The sequence below is a fragment of the Pelobates fuscus genome, chromosome 1 (genome assembly GCF_036172605.1).
Source record: "Pelobates fuscus isolate aPelFus1 chromosome 1, aPelFus1.pri, whole genome shotgun sequence".
Classification (NCBI taxonomy): domain Eukaryota; kingdom Metazoa; phylum Chordata; class Amphibia; order Anura; family Pelobatidae; genus Pelobates; species Pelobates fuscus.
Genome location: NC_086317.1, coordinates 142,768,150 through 142,784,892, shown reverse-complemented (window position 1 = coordinate 142,784,892; position 16,743 = coordinate 142,768,150). Strand labels below are relative to the sequence as shown.

Genomic DNA, 16,743 nt, shown 5'->3' with positions numbered 1-16,743 from the left:
CCCTGTGCGGCCGCACAGCTCGCACACCCCTAAGGCCGGCCCTGACTATAATGGTCCTTTAATCCTCCACCCAGGTACCTGTTTTAGCTCCCCTGCACTCCGGCCATGTGTGAGTTGTCGGCCACAGGGTGTCCCCTGCTCCATGGCACCCTGTGCGGCCGCACAGCTCGCACACCCCTAAGGCCGGCCCTGCCTATAGGCACCCTGATCACTTCATCTAATTGACGTGGTCTGTGTGCACTGTCCCTGTCCCCTTAACCCCACAGTCTAAAACACTGTAGTTTTATCGAAACCAGACTTTTAAAGTTTACCAGACAGCCACTAGAGGCTTCCTGTTGTTGTTTAATGGCATGTAACTCATTACTCATTAACATTAAAAATGCTGAACGTTCTCACGGTGTGCATGAGGACATCAGACATCTTCAAATCTTCCATAGAAAGCATTGCTTTTGTATTAGGAAGGCCTAATGGATGTGCAGCATTCGGGGCTCATGTTGGAGTAGACTGAGTAAGGTGAGTGTTTTAAAAGATTTTTAACCGTTTAGCTGCCATGGGGGTACGTGGGGACTTTATAGTGTTAAGAAAACAAAGCTGTATTCCTAAGACAATAGCGTTCTTTTAGGTAGACTGCTTTTTATAGATGTCTTGTCCAATTGTTCATGCATTGAGTTACTTTTTGTATTGTTCTCACTGAATTCCACATTAATTTTGCCTAAATTCCTTCTTTAGGGGCTATCCGTAAACGAGTAAATTAGGAGCTGTAACTTCTCTTACTATTATACAGCTGTTTCGTTCAGGTTTTGTCTGTAGCCATTTGACACAGACTGTCCAAGAAAGTCATCTGGCATGTTTCATTGAAGCATGGAGGCATTGAACTTCTAATAATGCCGGTATCACAAAAGGGTCATTTGTATGTCAGGCCTTTTTTTTTTTTTTCTGCTCTCCTATGGAGACAAAAGTTGTATCATCTTAACATCTTTGTATAATCTTTATTTTATTTTATTTTTTAACACCCTATACTGTTTTTTACAGGTTCTAAAGTGTATCCCTGATGCGCGTGTTCTGACATGTGCCCCTTCTAACAGTGCCTGTGACTTGCTCTGCCAACGTTTGATGAAGCATGTGGATCGAGGACAAATTTATAGATTGCTAGCAAGCAGCAGGAACTACCGTGATGTGCCAGAGGAAATCAAGGTATAGTCCATTTTAAACTTTGAACATGGCATGGCAGATTGGCACTGGTGGACTGAACCAGATATTGTGTGTGTGTGTGTGTGTGTGTGTGTGTGTGTGTGTGTGTATAAAAATTAAGCAGTGCATTTCTACCTACCTGATGTGTCATTTTAGTGAGAAGGGTATTTAAAATATAACTTTTAGGGGGCGGAGCCTAGCATCCAGGCAGAGCGGTTGTGCTGAACCTCAGCTCCCGCTTGAATCGGCACATATTTGGGGTAAACCCCCCCCAAAAATGAGTACACGCACACTGGAGTGAAACCATCGTGACAGGGACACCCGGGAGAACCCTTCAATACAAGAATCAAGCGTGAAACCTCCCGGGACCCTGCTCTGCAACCCGAGGCCCATCGGAGATCGAGCAGTGGAGAGACGGCCGCTCTCCATGCTGACGGTCCTGCACATGGATCCCTCTGGGCTCTCACCTCCTACCCTCCCCCCCCCCCCGGACCGATGGGGGTCATCTCGGTCCATAACCAGCGACTGGGGAGACGGACATAAGCCGAAACTGCAGGCCGACGACCTGCTGCATCAGGGCAGCCGTGCACGTGGCGCGCCCAATATGGCGGCGGCAAGCTCACCATGCAAATCAGATCACACACCTACGATGGAGATCCACCGCGACGTCCAGCAGCGCCTAGATGCTATCTTCGCCCGCTTCTGGCACAAGCTCTGGGACCGGCTGCAAACACCACAGGCAACCCTGCAAACGCTACCACAAAAGGGCAATCTGACCCGTGAACGGGGAAAGTCACCTCTGAATGAGCAGCCAGAAAGCAAAAACGAGGCTGGAAATGGGGGGAAGAGGCGCCCTCCTGGCACAGCAACAATCCCCACGCTAGCCACACAAGCACGTGGCCCACCCGGGCTGACGGTCATGAGGAGACTGCCTCCGCGGCAGCAACCACCCTGCAGGAAGAAAGCCCGCCAAAGGCGGAGACAGAACACCGGCATCCTCCGCTGCACCAGACGAGGGAATGCTTTAAACACACAGAACCCTCCTGTCAGGGGTCCGAATATGCCGCCCTCTACAAAGGTATGGGGTTGGAAGGGGGTCTCGGCCTGCAATTGCCTACCCCTGGGGACACTCTGCCGCGAACCGGCATGGGTTAAAAGGGACTGGTTTGTGGACTCATTACTCTCTTCAACTCTATTATTACTTGAATTTGCCAAAAGCTTATATTTAACCTAATCGCTACTGTGTTGTATGCTACTACCTAACGCTCATTTCATGTTTAGTGCATTGTCTCTCACCTGTTATTTGTTTAGATCTTAGCCACATATGAGGATAACTGTAAGTGCTATGTTAAGTGCCCGGCGAGTTTTATCTGTTACACACACTCCACATAGCCTGCATAAAGCCAGTTAGACAAACCAGAAGCTCTGCATGATATTTTCTCTGCATGTTATAAGTATGCCGCAGCTATTGATCATGTAGTCAAATGTCTATGCATGTTGCCCACCCACCTAAGCGTGGAACCTAAACCTGAATCACTCACCCTTACTCTAACGCATGTGGTAACCCACTCATAGCTTCACTGGCTCTTGTCACTGCAAAATAACCACATGCCTAGAAAGTTCAGCGATATCACCCTAAGTTCTGTTACCAAATACTTAAACATCGTTATATATATATATATATATATATATATATATATATATATATATATATATATATATATATATAAAATGTGCTTGATCTACCCTGTACCCTTATGTTCAACTGTTCGTACTGTGCTAGAGGACTGCCTTTGGGGTACCTCACAAGCAACTGTCTTTTCCCTACGCACTACAAAAATAAAGAATTAAAAAAAAAATATATATATATATAACTTTTAATCAATCCTTTTTTATAAAAGAAAAAGTGAATAATGGTGTGACGAAGTGCCCTTCGCCACTTGGTCCTGGAGAGGCCTGCTTGCCAGCCTCCTCCCCTGTGACTATGACTATTTGATGTATTTGGCTTTAAAGCCCCTATTCTACCTTCAGACAGACTATTTATGTAGGTTGCTTTATTTCTCTTATGTTTTAGTCACCCTGTACCCATTATAGGTGCGGGATGTGTGTAATGTAATTGTTTATAGTGTGTGTGTGTGTGTGTACTGTGAAATGTACTGCTGAGGTTTGCTACCAACTAGGTGGATTTGGATTTGGCTATGGAGCTTGTCTAGTGCCCTCTGTTGGTAGCAATATGCACTACCTGAATAGCAAGACTGGTTCATTTGCATATTTGGGTAGATTTGCATATTGCTAATTCTGCAGGCCCGTGAGATTTTCTGTTGAATATTGTCTCCCCCACCCCTTTAAAAATATGCCATAGTGTTATAATAAGTCACTGTATGTTGCCTGCTATGATTTGACTGTTTCTAATTTTATTGAGTTTTCACAGCAATGTTAATGTAACGATCATATGGTATAGTTCTTCTTGATCCCTCAAAATGTAGCCTTGTCTCGTTATTGGAGGAAGCTGTTATAATCACACTGGGGATTGCTATGCTCTGCATACTCCCCTGAGCTTGAATCACTTGGCTCTTATAAGAGCTGTTCCTATTACGCTCTCCTTGGAGGAGAGGTCTTTTCCACACAGTCCTAGAGGACAGAAGCTGATCCAGGGTGCAAGGAAGACAGCGAGACTCCAGTCAAGCTACGGCGGTTGCGGAGTCTGCGGTGGTTGTGGTGTCTAGCGGAGCGCAGATTTTGTGCTCTTCTTGAGGTTATGTTGGGAAAATAGAAGGTTAGTGGCCACGTTTTTATCATGAGTTAGTGTTGGCCAGTTTTCAGTAAATATTTTTCGGATAGGGTTCCACAGTTGCTCGTATGTCCCAATGCATCTTATAATGGGTTTGTTGTTTTAGGTCTTCTAGTTTCTGAAACTAGTTGGTCTGTCCATTTTTAAGACTCGCTGGTATGCCTGTTTTGAGATTTTATTTGGATATCCTTGTTGTTTAGAGCGTATTCTCAGGTTTTTGGCTTCAAGAAAAGTCTCCTATGTAGAACAATTTAGTTTCGCCCTTAAGTACTGTCCGTATGGTATACCTGCTTTCAGTTTATAAGGGTGGTAACTGTTCCAGTGGAGGAAATTATTGCATGAGGTAGGTTCCTTGTAAAGTTTTGTTTCAATTCCCCCCCCCCCCCCCCTTGGGACAGATTTATGATAAGGTCAAGAAACTCAAGTCTATCTTCAAAATCCAAAGTCCAAAATAAGAGGACGTCATCTATATAGCGATACCAACTAAGGATGAATTTGTCATATCCAGTTTGCAGGGTGGGTACAGTGACAGAGCAGGTCTTTGGCTAAGGGGTGCCCATTGAAGGCACTAGTGATCTACTTCTGACTCTTGGTAGAAGGATTTATTAATTTTCACCTGTGTATACCTTATACTATAGCCTATACAAACTTAGACATACATATTCCTATGTCTCTGCCCTCCTACTGCTGCATTTCGAACCAGAAATATACAGGGATACCAAGTAGCTATACCCTTTGCTAAACCTCACAAGTTGCTACTTGTATCCATATACTGAACATGAACTACAACGTAATAGAATATAATTATAATTCTCTAGCCAGCAAGGACTGCCTTCCTATTTTGTTTTATTTATTTTTTCCTTGCCATTATTCACTTTTTCTTTTATAAAAAAGGATTGATTAAAAGTTCTATTTTAAATACTCTTCTCACTAAGAAATGACACATCATGTAGGTAGAAATGCACGGCTTTATTTTTTGTTTTTTTTGTCTATTTTGAAACTCATCGTTTAGGGGTTATCCCCCATTTTTTTCTGCATTCTACCGCAAGGTGTTTTACACACAGGCTCAATATATTTTTCTTTTGATTTAGCTTTGTGTGTACATATATTTTATTTATTTATTTTGGATACACTGATCAGACACAACATTAAAACATAATGAGCCGTGGGGAGAGGGAGCGCTCTCAACTCTGAGATTCTTCCTGCTCCTCGGCGCGCCCTCTGGCCCCTCTCCCCCTACCCCCACGATGCTCACCCAGTCTCCACTCCTTCAAAAAATCATTAAAAACCCACTTCATAAAACTGTTAATAGCTCCCAACTGATTCATCTCTTGCAACTGTCATTAGTCTAATACTATCCTTACCTTTTGTGTCACTTTACCCCACTCCCTCTAGCATGTAAGCTCATTGAGCAGGGCCCTCAACCCCTCTGTTCCTGTGTTACCAGGTACGTCCGCATTAGTTAATTACCGTTTTTTGCCTGACATACCTTGTATGTCCGAGGTCGGGAAGGTGTTAAACCAGGGAAGCCAAATATTATGGAACTACAATGCTTTGACAACACAAGGCTGGTGAAGCATCATGGGATATGTAGGTCTACCTTTAAAACCGTTCCATACAATAACAAGTACAGTTTCCACTTGGAAGCACTTGACTTGCCATCCACATAGTGAATCAGCTCATTATTGAGGTGGGTGGCTTTTTTTTTTTTGGGGGGGGGGGGGGGGGGGAGGATGGGGGGGCAGCATTTCAACATTGGGACTTAATTTTAATGCAATAGCGGTTACTGAAACGCTTTAATTAGTGTATCCACATACTCAGCCATAAAGTGTGTTTGTGTGTTTATAATACATGTATAAAAAAAATTTGGGCTACGTGCCCTCATACACCTTTTGATAACATATTATCTGTTGGTCTTCACAGCCTTGCGGCAACTGGGACGACCGTAATGGTTGCTATGTGTATCCAAGGAAACTTGTGCTTATGAACTATAGAGTGATCATTACAACACTGGTTACTGCTGGAAGGTAGGGCTTTATACAATGTGAGCAACACAGATCCAAACATTGTAACTGATGACTGATCAGCCCATGCAAAGTTGCAACATCAATAGCATGTACCATCATGAAAACTATATTTTCATATATAATCCAATTCTTATATTTATATACTCTGTTTAATTGTATGCCTCTTTATCTTTGGAGGTGAACTGGAACGTCATAATTTTAATATTATGTTTATCTTATGGGTTGTGAGGTCTGAAATAGCAAATTAAATGTGATCATCCACATGAAGCCTAGCTCTGTCCCAAAATTTGGGGGGGCCTCCATATTGGCTCACTGTAAGTCATTGTTATAAGCTCTGTCCTTTTCTGTTATTGCACATAGTAAGTGTAGGAGGAGAAATCATATTTATTCTGTTCTCAATGGTAGTGTATGCCCTGGCACTGCAAGGATTTTTAAGGGAAAAACATTTTTTGTTTTTTTATGTAGTATAAGATCACTTATTAACAATATATCTTATGTTTTTTTCCATTTGCTGCAATTCCAAAGGCCATGCATCTGCAATGAGTTCCAAGAAAGTGATTCATGACCATGGGCCATTTCGTGTACTCTCATTCTATTCTATACGCAGTGTATTTTTTTTTTTTTATGGGCACAGCAAGTGTTTCCGGGAGTTCACTTTGTACTGTGGAAAGCTAAAATATTATGTATGTGAATTGAAATGTTGCGTGTACACTGGTTTACATTAAGTAATTGTAAAGTCCTTGCAGTGTCTGGACTGCATTGGATTTTTGATGCCAGTAACTAAATCTTTAATATTCATGTAAAATAAAATGGAGGATCACATGAAATGGGGGGGAAAAAAGCCAACATTTTATAGGTGACTTTTCAAAGTTTACTCAGTAGTGTAATTTCCAGGGAAGTGATAATTCTCCTTTTAATTTGTCAAATAACTCCTGGATTGATATGGTAAGCAAGCCCAGCTTTATAGTTTCCCAAGATAAAATACTTAAACTATAAACGGTTTTCTTTTCTATGTACACAAAATCAAATTGCCCAGCAGTCCCAGTTTTGACAGTCCTGTCATCTTGATTTTGTGTCTTGGTTTCCCGAATCCGGGGCCACCAGGGAACTGTGCATGGGCAGCACAGCGCAAGTGTATCATTAGAAGCGCCATGAACAGGCCCTTGAAACTTGCATAGAACTCTTCGGTGGAGGGCCAGACAGACAGTCAGTCTCATGTGCTTGATGCCTGACTGACAAGCCCCTTCAGAGGAAAGGCCTGACTCTCTTTTCCTGACAAACCTTCTCGGTATTGGCGTCACAAGTGAACAAGTAACTTTACTGGTGACTCCACTCTCAAGGCCTGCCGATCCTCCCTGATCTCCTACCTCCCAATGTTGGGGAGGTATGCAAAATTGTGTATGAAAATGTCACCTCTTTTAAAATCACATTAGATTTCAAATTCCAGTTTTATTGTAGGATAGAAAGACTTGTTATCCATTATAGTTTTTGGTTTTAGCATAAGCTAGAGGGAGGAAAAATGTTTTGTTGGCCGTGGTTCCAACCTAGTTTATTTTGATTTTAAAGAATGCAGAATGGTAGATGTTATCTGTCTAATGAAAGCAATACCCAAAAACCAAATGTATATTGTGGCTTATTGTGTATACAGTATATAAGTATGCCACCACATGCATTTACAAAGCAATCGTACTGGAAACAAAGATCATCTAATAGGACATAAGCACTACTGTTTTGAAGGTGGTAATTTTTTTTGCAACGTCAGTTTTGGTTTTTTTCCTTTCTTTTTCCTGATCCAGGTTGGTCTCTGCCAAATTTCCAAACGGACACTTTACACATGTCTTTATTGATGAATCTGGCCATGCCGTGGAGCCAGAGTGTGTTACAGCCATAGCAGGTAATACCAATTACAGGGGAAAAGGTTATTTCTGACTACACCAGCCATACAAAATTTTCATTATTCCCTGTTATATGCTCACTTTAAGGATTTACAAAGTAAAAATAGAGTTCGAAAAAAGTGTTTTCAAAGGTTTTGCTTCTATATGTTTACAGCCAAACATACACTGTGTATGCTTGCATACTTTTTATTTATTTATTTATTTATTTTTCTGTTTGAGAAGAATCCAAATCTGTAAGGTTACTGCTCCCTTTGATAATTACTAATGTAGTAGTGTTAGACAAGATCTACATTTTTGTATATTGGATGTCATCTAGAAGTATATTTATATTTTTTCTATTGTATTTTCTTTTTGTAGGAATTCTTGATGTGATGAATCCAAACTACAATGTGAATGGTGGGCAGTTGGTTTTGGCAGGCGATCCAAAACAGTTGGGGCCTGTATTAAGATCTCCAATAGCAATAGAAAATGGATTAGGTCAGTAGAAGTAAACTAGGTTTTCCTGTTTAATACATTTTATATAGAGAACGATCTTCCCTGATTATTACCTTTTTGATTCTATAAAGCAGGTTCTTCAACTTGTAGACGTTAATTACACCCATCTTTATGCAGTCATTACTGATGAATAACAGTGTCTATACATTTTTCTCTTTCAAAATTACAGATTCAGGGGTTAAGAATCACAAATATAAAAACTGTGTTCTTTTCAGTGGATCCTGATTGGTTGCAATAGGCACATCTTATTCCTCAGGCCCCATAAAATCCTAATGTAGTGTTTACTTTGGTGATGATGACTACTTTAGTGCATTGGAGACCGTGTTAGTTCTGGTAAGAGTGTAATTAATTTATTTTGCATAAATTAGTTTACCAAACTAATTTTCGAACTGAAGAATGGGTTTCCATGAAAAGCAATGTATTTTATTTGAATCCCGGTCATAAGCGGTTAATGACCCCATTGCTTGTGATCATGTGTTTTTGTTTTGTTTTGTTTTTTGTTTGTTTTTTGCTTGAATTAACAATAATTTGTAAGTCTAATCTATTTGACAGTACATATTTGCTATTTTACACAACACCCTCCAATGTATGTACTATTCATTTATTTTTATTTTTTGTTTGGTCTACAGGTATGTCTTTGTTGGAAAGGCTGATGACTGAAAATTCGCTTTACCAGAAAGGCAGTGATGGCTATAACTTCCAATTTGTCACAAAATTACTGAATAATTACAGGTATAACTCTTCTTTTTGTAACCTCACAATGCATTCTCCTAACTTGTGCCTGCTTATTGTTTATAAGCATTATTGTCCCTATTTAACAACTTCCTGTCTTTATTTCAATGTATGTGTAACTGAGATCATGCAGGATTTGTTTTGATACAAAACAGCTGCCCACAAAGACTGGGCAGCAATCTGTGGAAATTTGGTCACTTACCCTTACCTGCCTTCACATACATTTTTAAGGAATGTTAGTCCCTGAATATAAACTTTGAAACTATATTAGACACAAATGTTTCCCAGGATCAAGCTCCACACACTTGATGGATAGTTATGGCAAAATCAGCAAAAAAATCCATTATCTATGTGAATGAAGCATCCATGAACCTATAATTGGTAATGGAATGTTAATCGCACATCATACATTGCACATTCCCCTCTCTCCTTACTAGATCTCATCCCAGCATCCTGAAGATACCTAATGAGCTGTTTTATGATAATGAACTTCAATCCTGTGCAGATGAGCTGCTCTCAAACTCCTACTGTCGTTGGGAAAAGTTGCCTCATAAGGTAAGATTATACATATTCCAAGTAATTTACATTCTGCTCTGCTAATTTTGAAAGAAATTCCACTACCACCCTCATCGAAGGAAAGGTTCAAGCTACAGTGTATTTTAGCATTAAAGGTTTTTGTGAGGCACAGGGTGTAGTGTCCTCTTCTTTGGCACAGCTGAATTACATTTTTGATATAGCAATAAATACATGCTCCATTCTGATCCCTCTGTTTCCTTATGTTCGGGTAATTTGTTTTTCTTCATTAATCCTTGTATTTGGAATCAAAATTATTCAACCCCCAATGAAAATCAGGTTTGTCAAAATTCAGACGTCCAGCTGTTTGCAATGTACAAATCAAACACAAGCAATTGGAAAATACATGTGGGGCTGGGGAGCTGAACGGACGCGTGTGGCACGAGCTCCCGCCTGGAAATCTACTTACTTCGATTTAATCGTTGCTCCCCGATTACAAAATCGACTACAAATACAATACTCACAAAGGGGAAACGAAAGAGCATGAAATGAGACCACTCTTGAAACGCTGAGCCACCGCGAACGTTGACTGCAGGGACGGGGCCTACTGCAAAATCGACTGGCCTAAACGGAGCTCTGGGAACGGGTGAGGCGGCCGACCACCCGGCCCTGAAAGCCGACATGTCCTATACGGGGAACCGTCCACCAGCCTTCCTCCCTCCCCCCCCCCCCCCCCCCTGCCGGTGGGGGTTATCCCGGCACCTGCAACATACCCACCGAGGACACTCATGTCCCAGGGACTGCGCACATCAGGAATCCCTGACACCAAAATGGCGGATGCCTCGCGCCAGTCAGCAAACACAAATGCAGATGGCGAACTAACAAGCAACCTGTTCACCAAGCTGGACGAAATCCTCGCAACATTCTGGGCTCGGATTTCGGAGAGGGCACAGGACACAGCTAACACCTTGCGGCCTACACCAGCAGGCACACCCCCGGCTACTGTGGGCCCAGACCACAAGAAGGGTACAACAAGCCTAGTTAAGACGGCATCCCTACCTTGGAACGGTCAACGGAGCCCGGTCCCTACTCACCAACCCAGACCCAGAGGTATACTTACAGGCCCAAAGTTGCACGCACAGCGGCAGAGCAGCGGCACTAAAATGCCAAGACGGATCGCCCGACGCCTCCGACATTTACCGGAGGTCACTACTGCGGGCCGCCCACATTGCCTTCCCGGGTTGAAGGCCACAGGGAGTCAAACTCCGAAGCGCCAACCACACCGCCGGAGGCCTGCCCGCCACTGGTGGCGGCCGAACACCCAGGCCTCACACGGCGCCCAACGACGGGTCGACCCGGCCTCTACGAGCAACCGAGTCGGTGGCATACAGGTGCAGGCCTTTGTGAAGACCCGGGGCCGGAAGGCGGCAACCATCAACCCGCACCGTGCTGCAGCCTCAAGGATTTCCCTTGATAACGTACATTCCACCCCACTGGCCCTACCTAGTAGTGGCATCGGATAAACTCACCTCGGGGACTGACTGGCAGGCCGGTTTATACCGAGCACTACCATGGACTATCGGGGACCTGACCTTAATGGCAGGCATGAACCCCCCTTCCTGGACTCCCGCCCGCAGATGCCCACAATGCATGACTTAATGGTATTATCTAGTGATTGCATATAGTTCATACGTGTAATAGTTATGTTTATCGCTTTGCATGTACCCATTGTTCCTAATGTGATGAAACCATATTTAGTCTTTGCACCTTATCATTTATACCACGACCTAGGGACGCGAATATGGGACCTAGCCACTTACAATCGGTTTGACCGGCATAAATGCCGATGAGCGAGGCAGCCCTTTCACACTGAACTAATTAGATTAAGATCAAGATATGTAGGCCTGTCCATAACGCCACTAACACATTTGGGCTCTAAGGTCAGAATTACAACTAAAACATGACTGCCTAAAAACGACCATTCCTGAGAACTCGCTACATGAGCATACGCCACTATATACTGACTGACACTTTACTGTGCCCTAACCCACATGCCACACTAGCATATCTGGTGCAAGATAAACCTCTCCTCCAGTATGGTTATGTGCAAGTTCACTGGTTCACTAGTTCCCACTCGTTACTAATCTTGGGTTTAATTTAAGCACATAGGACGATATACTTCTGGACTACTACTCGCTTCAATTTGAAGAATAGACATAAGCATTATCATACTTTAGACCAAATTGTCATATCTTGTTTAGCTATGAACACCAGACATGAATACGTAGCCTATCTTTATTACTTTTGTTTTTCAACCAAACTTGTATCACTCTGTTTGCATGATTGTTTCACAAAAAAAAAAAACCATGGCAATGGCATACCATCTTGTTCTCATTAACCCATGTTATCCCACAATGCCTCCTCTTTCTCTTCTGTACCCCATAACGCATATGCCATAATAAAAGAGAGATTTACAAAATAAAAAACACAAGCAATTGAAGTAGCTCAACACAAGGATTGCTTCAATTGGCTTCCCCAAATTCAAAATTATTCAACCACTTCATGGCAAGCATCTTTAGTACTTAATGTATTCCTGACCCTATAGTGTTAAAACCAACATCTAGCCCCCCTGGGCCTCTCATGCCTCCATAAATATAGCAAAATCTTACTGTATTGAAGCCAGAAGCTGTAGATCTGCATGCTGTTTGCCTCAAAAAACTAAACAAAAAAAGAGCAGCCTGCTGACATCATCAGAAGTGGTAGCCTGATCCAATCACAATGCTTCCCCATAGGATTGGCTGAGACTGACAAGGGGGCAGAGCCAGCATGATTCAAACACAGCCCTGGCCAATCAGCATCTCCTCATAGAGATGAATTGAATCAATGAATCTCTATGAGGAAAGTTCAGTGTCTGCATGCAGAGGGAGGAGACACTAAATGTGTGGATGTATTTTAGGCAGCCATGGCCCAGTAAGGATCTCTAACCGCTATCTGAGGAGTGGCCAGTGAAGTTATCACTAGGCTGTAATGTAAACACTGTATTTTCTCTGAAAAGACAGTGTTTACAGCAAAAAAGCCTGAAGGTAATGATTCTACTCACTAGAACAAATTCAATAAGCTGTAGTTGTTCTGGTGACTATAGTGTCCCTTTAATAGAGCACCCTTTTGCCTGCAAATAAGATGATATCCAGGCACTAACTTCCATCAGCGTTCCTGAGGAATCTTAGCTCATTACTCATGAGCAATGGCCTCCAGTTCAATATTATTCTTGGGTTTGCTTGCTGCAACCACCTTCCTCAAATCCCACAAGAGATTTTCTATGGGGTTTAAGTCAGGTGACTGGCCACTGCAATATGTTCCAGAACTTCTTTTAACCACCTTGTTCTCCGTATACAGGGATGTCCAATCATTTTCCATGGCATTCTGGGGAGAGATGAACGAGAAGGGAACAGCCCATCCTTCTTCAATATCGATGAAGTTGAAGTTATCATATGCTACTTGACAGACCTTCTGCAAACCCAGGGAAAGAAAGGCCTGGCCAAGATCTCCCCTAAGGACATTGGTATCATTTCTCCTTACAGGAAGCAGGTACAGCTCACAGAATGCATTCTAGTTATTCTATGTGATGAAGCGTGGTATCAGATTTTTAATATATGGCTCCATTCTATGTGTTTTCAGTAAAATTTTTTTTTTTTTTTTTTTTTTTTAAATAATGGAAAATATTATAACTTCATTATATTGTACATTTGGTAACTCTACTTGCAGCTTCTGTACATCGGCTTAATGATCAGCAAATACACTTACTGCACATTATTTAATCTACCTCCCAATACTCTAAAATTAAACATAATGCATACCTCACAAATATAGCAGCTGCTCACTGGCTGTGCATAAATGTTTGGCGAATGTGCATGACTAACACCTTTTACTAAACTAGGCCGGGTAAAATGTTCTCATGTCACTGCTCTGACTCCCAAGTAAGAGAAGAATGACAAGGCTATTTACTAAAGTCCAAATGGCCCAGTGCTGAATGAGGTAAAAACATCCAGACATTGGTCATGCTATTTAGCAAAGACTGGAATTTGCAATTCTGGTGGTCCATACACTGCCAGATGGGGGAAAATCCAGGCCAAATGCTTCAAATTAAGGCCTAAAATAATAAAAAAAAAAAAATTACAAAAAATAAGAGGGGAAATCTAGTGTCCTCACTATTTACCCCACCCATTGGCAGTGGGTAGGAGCTCTAATAGTGTTTAATGGGGGTGCCTAGAGGATTTGCCAAACCCTAGCCACCAAAGGGGTGGACATCCAACTATATGGGGGTGGACAATGGCAGATGCACACCCCTTTAAAAAAAAAAAAAAAAAAAAAAAAAAAATTATAATAATTAGATCCCACATCTGACACCAACAGGTGTGCTTAGGGGAGCAGTGGGATAGATAATGCGATCTGTCCACTTCCCATTATTTATTATTTTTAATGGTCCCCATCTGAAAGCTATCCAGTTTCTAAATTTAAATATTTAACAGATATGACTGTGTGATTTTAAACTTCTCTTATAGTAATATGAGGGTATTTAAAAAAAATTAAAAAAATAAAAAAAAGCCAGTGGGCAAATAGTACTTATATAAAAGCAAGTGAACGATAATTTGTGAATGTGTGCATCCTTCCAGATTTGGTTCTGAATTTTATTAACTTGGGCTGTTTTTGAAGATTCCAAAAAGCAAAATTTTTAGTCTGGACACTGAATGCATCCAGGATATGCATCTTGCAGCTGTTTAGTAGATAGCCCCTTAAATCCCACAAGTATTAAGGAGCTATCTGCTAAACAGACAATTTTACTAATACAAAGTCAAAATTACTTGGTATTGGTAAATAAGGGAGTTTAACCAGTTAATAAACAATTGGCGATTTGTAATTAGGTGTTCCTTTATTGTCACATATTCAGTCAACATTTTAGTTCTTCCTTTGGAACTTTCATCAGGACGTAAAAACATATCATGCAGATAGAGGCTTTTATATAGAACAAGCATATTAATTAATTACTCGCCACCCCAGCCGCTCCTCGTTCAGTGAATTGGGCAGTGTTTCCAGAACCCGGGCGCATACACAAGACATTTGGGGATCCCACCCCCATCTGCAGCATGGTCTGCCGTCCAATTGGATCTATTGAATGCCCATTGTCCCCCACCAGGGCCGGCCTTAGGCCTTTAGGCGCCCTGTGCAAAAAATATTCACAGCGCCCCTCCATGGTCACATGCCCTCATCCATCTTGTAAAAAGTGCTAAGCCTCCATTACATAGGTGTTACATATTAATGTGATTTCTGGGCATATCATGCATATACACGTATATTAATACATTTGTAAATGTTATAGGTGTAATAACACATATAATAATAATAATAATACACCAATATTAATATACATGTATATTTAAACATTACTCTCAGAAATCATGTTAAATTGTACTTATTATGGTACACACAATTTATGGCATTTTTAACCCCTTAAGGACACATGACGTGTGACATGTCATGATTCCCTTTTATTCCAGAAGTTTGGTGTTTTATTTATATATATATATATATATATATATATATATATATATATATATATATACACACACACACTAGAAGAATTCTAGATTTGCATTAGGAGTAAAAACAAATTTCTAACGAGTGTCCTATCTCCCTGAAGTTGCCATGCCATTATGTTGTGTGTGTGTGTAGGGATGTAGTGTGTGTGTAGGGAGCATAGTGTGTCTGTACATTTTGTAGTGTTTGTGAGTTATCTAGTGTGTGTGTGTGTGTGTGTAGAGAACATAGTGTTTACAGGGGGTAGTGTGTGTGAGTAGATTATGTAGTTAACACAGTAAGGGTGGGATAGTGATGATTTGTGGGTAGGAAGGGGTGACATAAGGCTTTAAATTAGGAGGTGGGAGAGCAATTTTTGTTTTGTTTTCTTAAATAAATTAATGTCTGCCCCCCGACCTCTTGCATACCTTTTGACAGGGATGGGGGAATACTGATGACCTGGTGGTCCAGCGGTCTCTGGCAGCTCTTGAAGTTCTGGACTGCACCTTGCAGAACAGGAGCCCTCCTCTCGCGAGCTCTGCGTTGATAGTGTGAGAGCGTTGCCACGGCAACACTCCGAATGCCGAGCTCGCGAGAGGAGGGCAGAATCAAAGCGCTCACTGCTCGCTCCCATCATCCAAACAACGGGCCGGTGAGAGAGGTCCTCAATATCCTCACCGGCCAATACCAAAGCAGAGCGCACTCTGTAAGGGCCAGCCAGGGCGCAATATTTCACCCATAAGGGCGCTCTGAGGTAGGGCAGGACCTGGTTGTGCGAGCTGTGTCGGTTGCCCGGCGCCCCTGTTCGCACACCCCTAAGGCCGGCCCTGTCCCCCACACATTAGCAACGGGTGATCAGAGGCCCACGTCCTTGCCCATTAGCGGCGTTTGGAGGCCCTAATTGATAATGGGGGTAACTATTGTTTAGGCCCACCCATTGGCGATAGGTGAGGCTAACATTAAAAATAACACCCCCCCCCCACTCTAATGGTTCTATATATAATTTTTTTATTTTATTTTTTTTTTTACAACGGTGAGCAGCCACTAGCCCACAGCGAGTAGAAGGGAGAATTAAACCTACCGAAAAGTTACCTACCTCAGTTTTATTTATCCTATTTTAGTAAATCAATGTCATACGATGAGACCATGTACCATCCACAAAAGGCTTTGATATCCAGGCTTGATTCATATAGGAAGTAAAACACAATTTCTAAATTTTGTTGCTGAAATTCGCAGAAGAATTTAGATCCAAAGTTTTGCTTACTAGATTTTATTTATTTTTTTGTCCTGTCATTGTGGCCACCACAGTGGATGTGAGTTTATCTGTCTGCTTCCAATATAGAGCCTTATAAATATCACATCATGAAAAATGTCTTCAAGTGTACACTCTCATGTTACTAGAATAGAAAGAAGACCAAAACAGAAATATGTTGAAGTGGAGGTAGCCTGTATTTACGCGTTTAACATGGCTTGCTGAGAAATTATGGGAAATGCAGTGCAAACACTTCCACTCTGTGTTGTAGCT

General features: G+C 41.9%; 1 protein-coding gene across 1 annotated transcript in view; it reads left to right on the top strand.

Annotated features, from left to right (window-relative positions):
* MOV10 (Mov10 RNA helicase) overlaps nt 1-16,743 on the top strand; it is a 92,189-nt gene that overhangs the window by 65,956 nt on the left and 9,490 nt on the right. Inside the window, exons 11-17 of the mRNA XM_063444329.1 lie at nt 1,033-1,194; nt 5,906-6,009; nt 7,806-7,903; nt 8,262-8,381; nt 9,029-9,131; nt 9,569-9,686; nt 13,041-13,232. Coding sequence (XP_063300399.1) covers nt 1,033-1,194; nt 5,906-6,009; nt 7,806-7,903; nt 8,262-8,381; nt 9,029-9,131; nt 9,569-9,686; nt 13,041-13,232 — 897 coding nt within the window. The remainder of the gene's footprint in view (nt 1-1,032; nt 1,195-5,905; nt 6,010-7,805; nt 7,904-8,261; nt 8,382-9,028; nt 9,132-9,568; nt 9,687-13,040; nt 13,233-16,743) is intronic.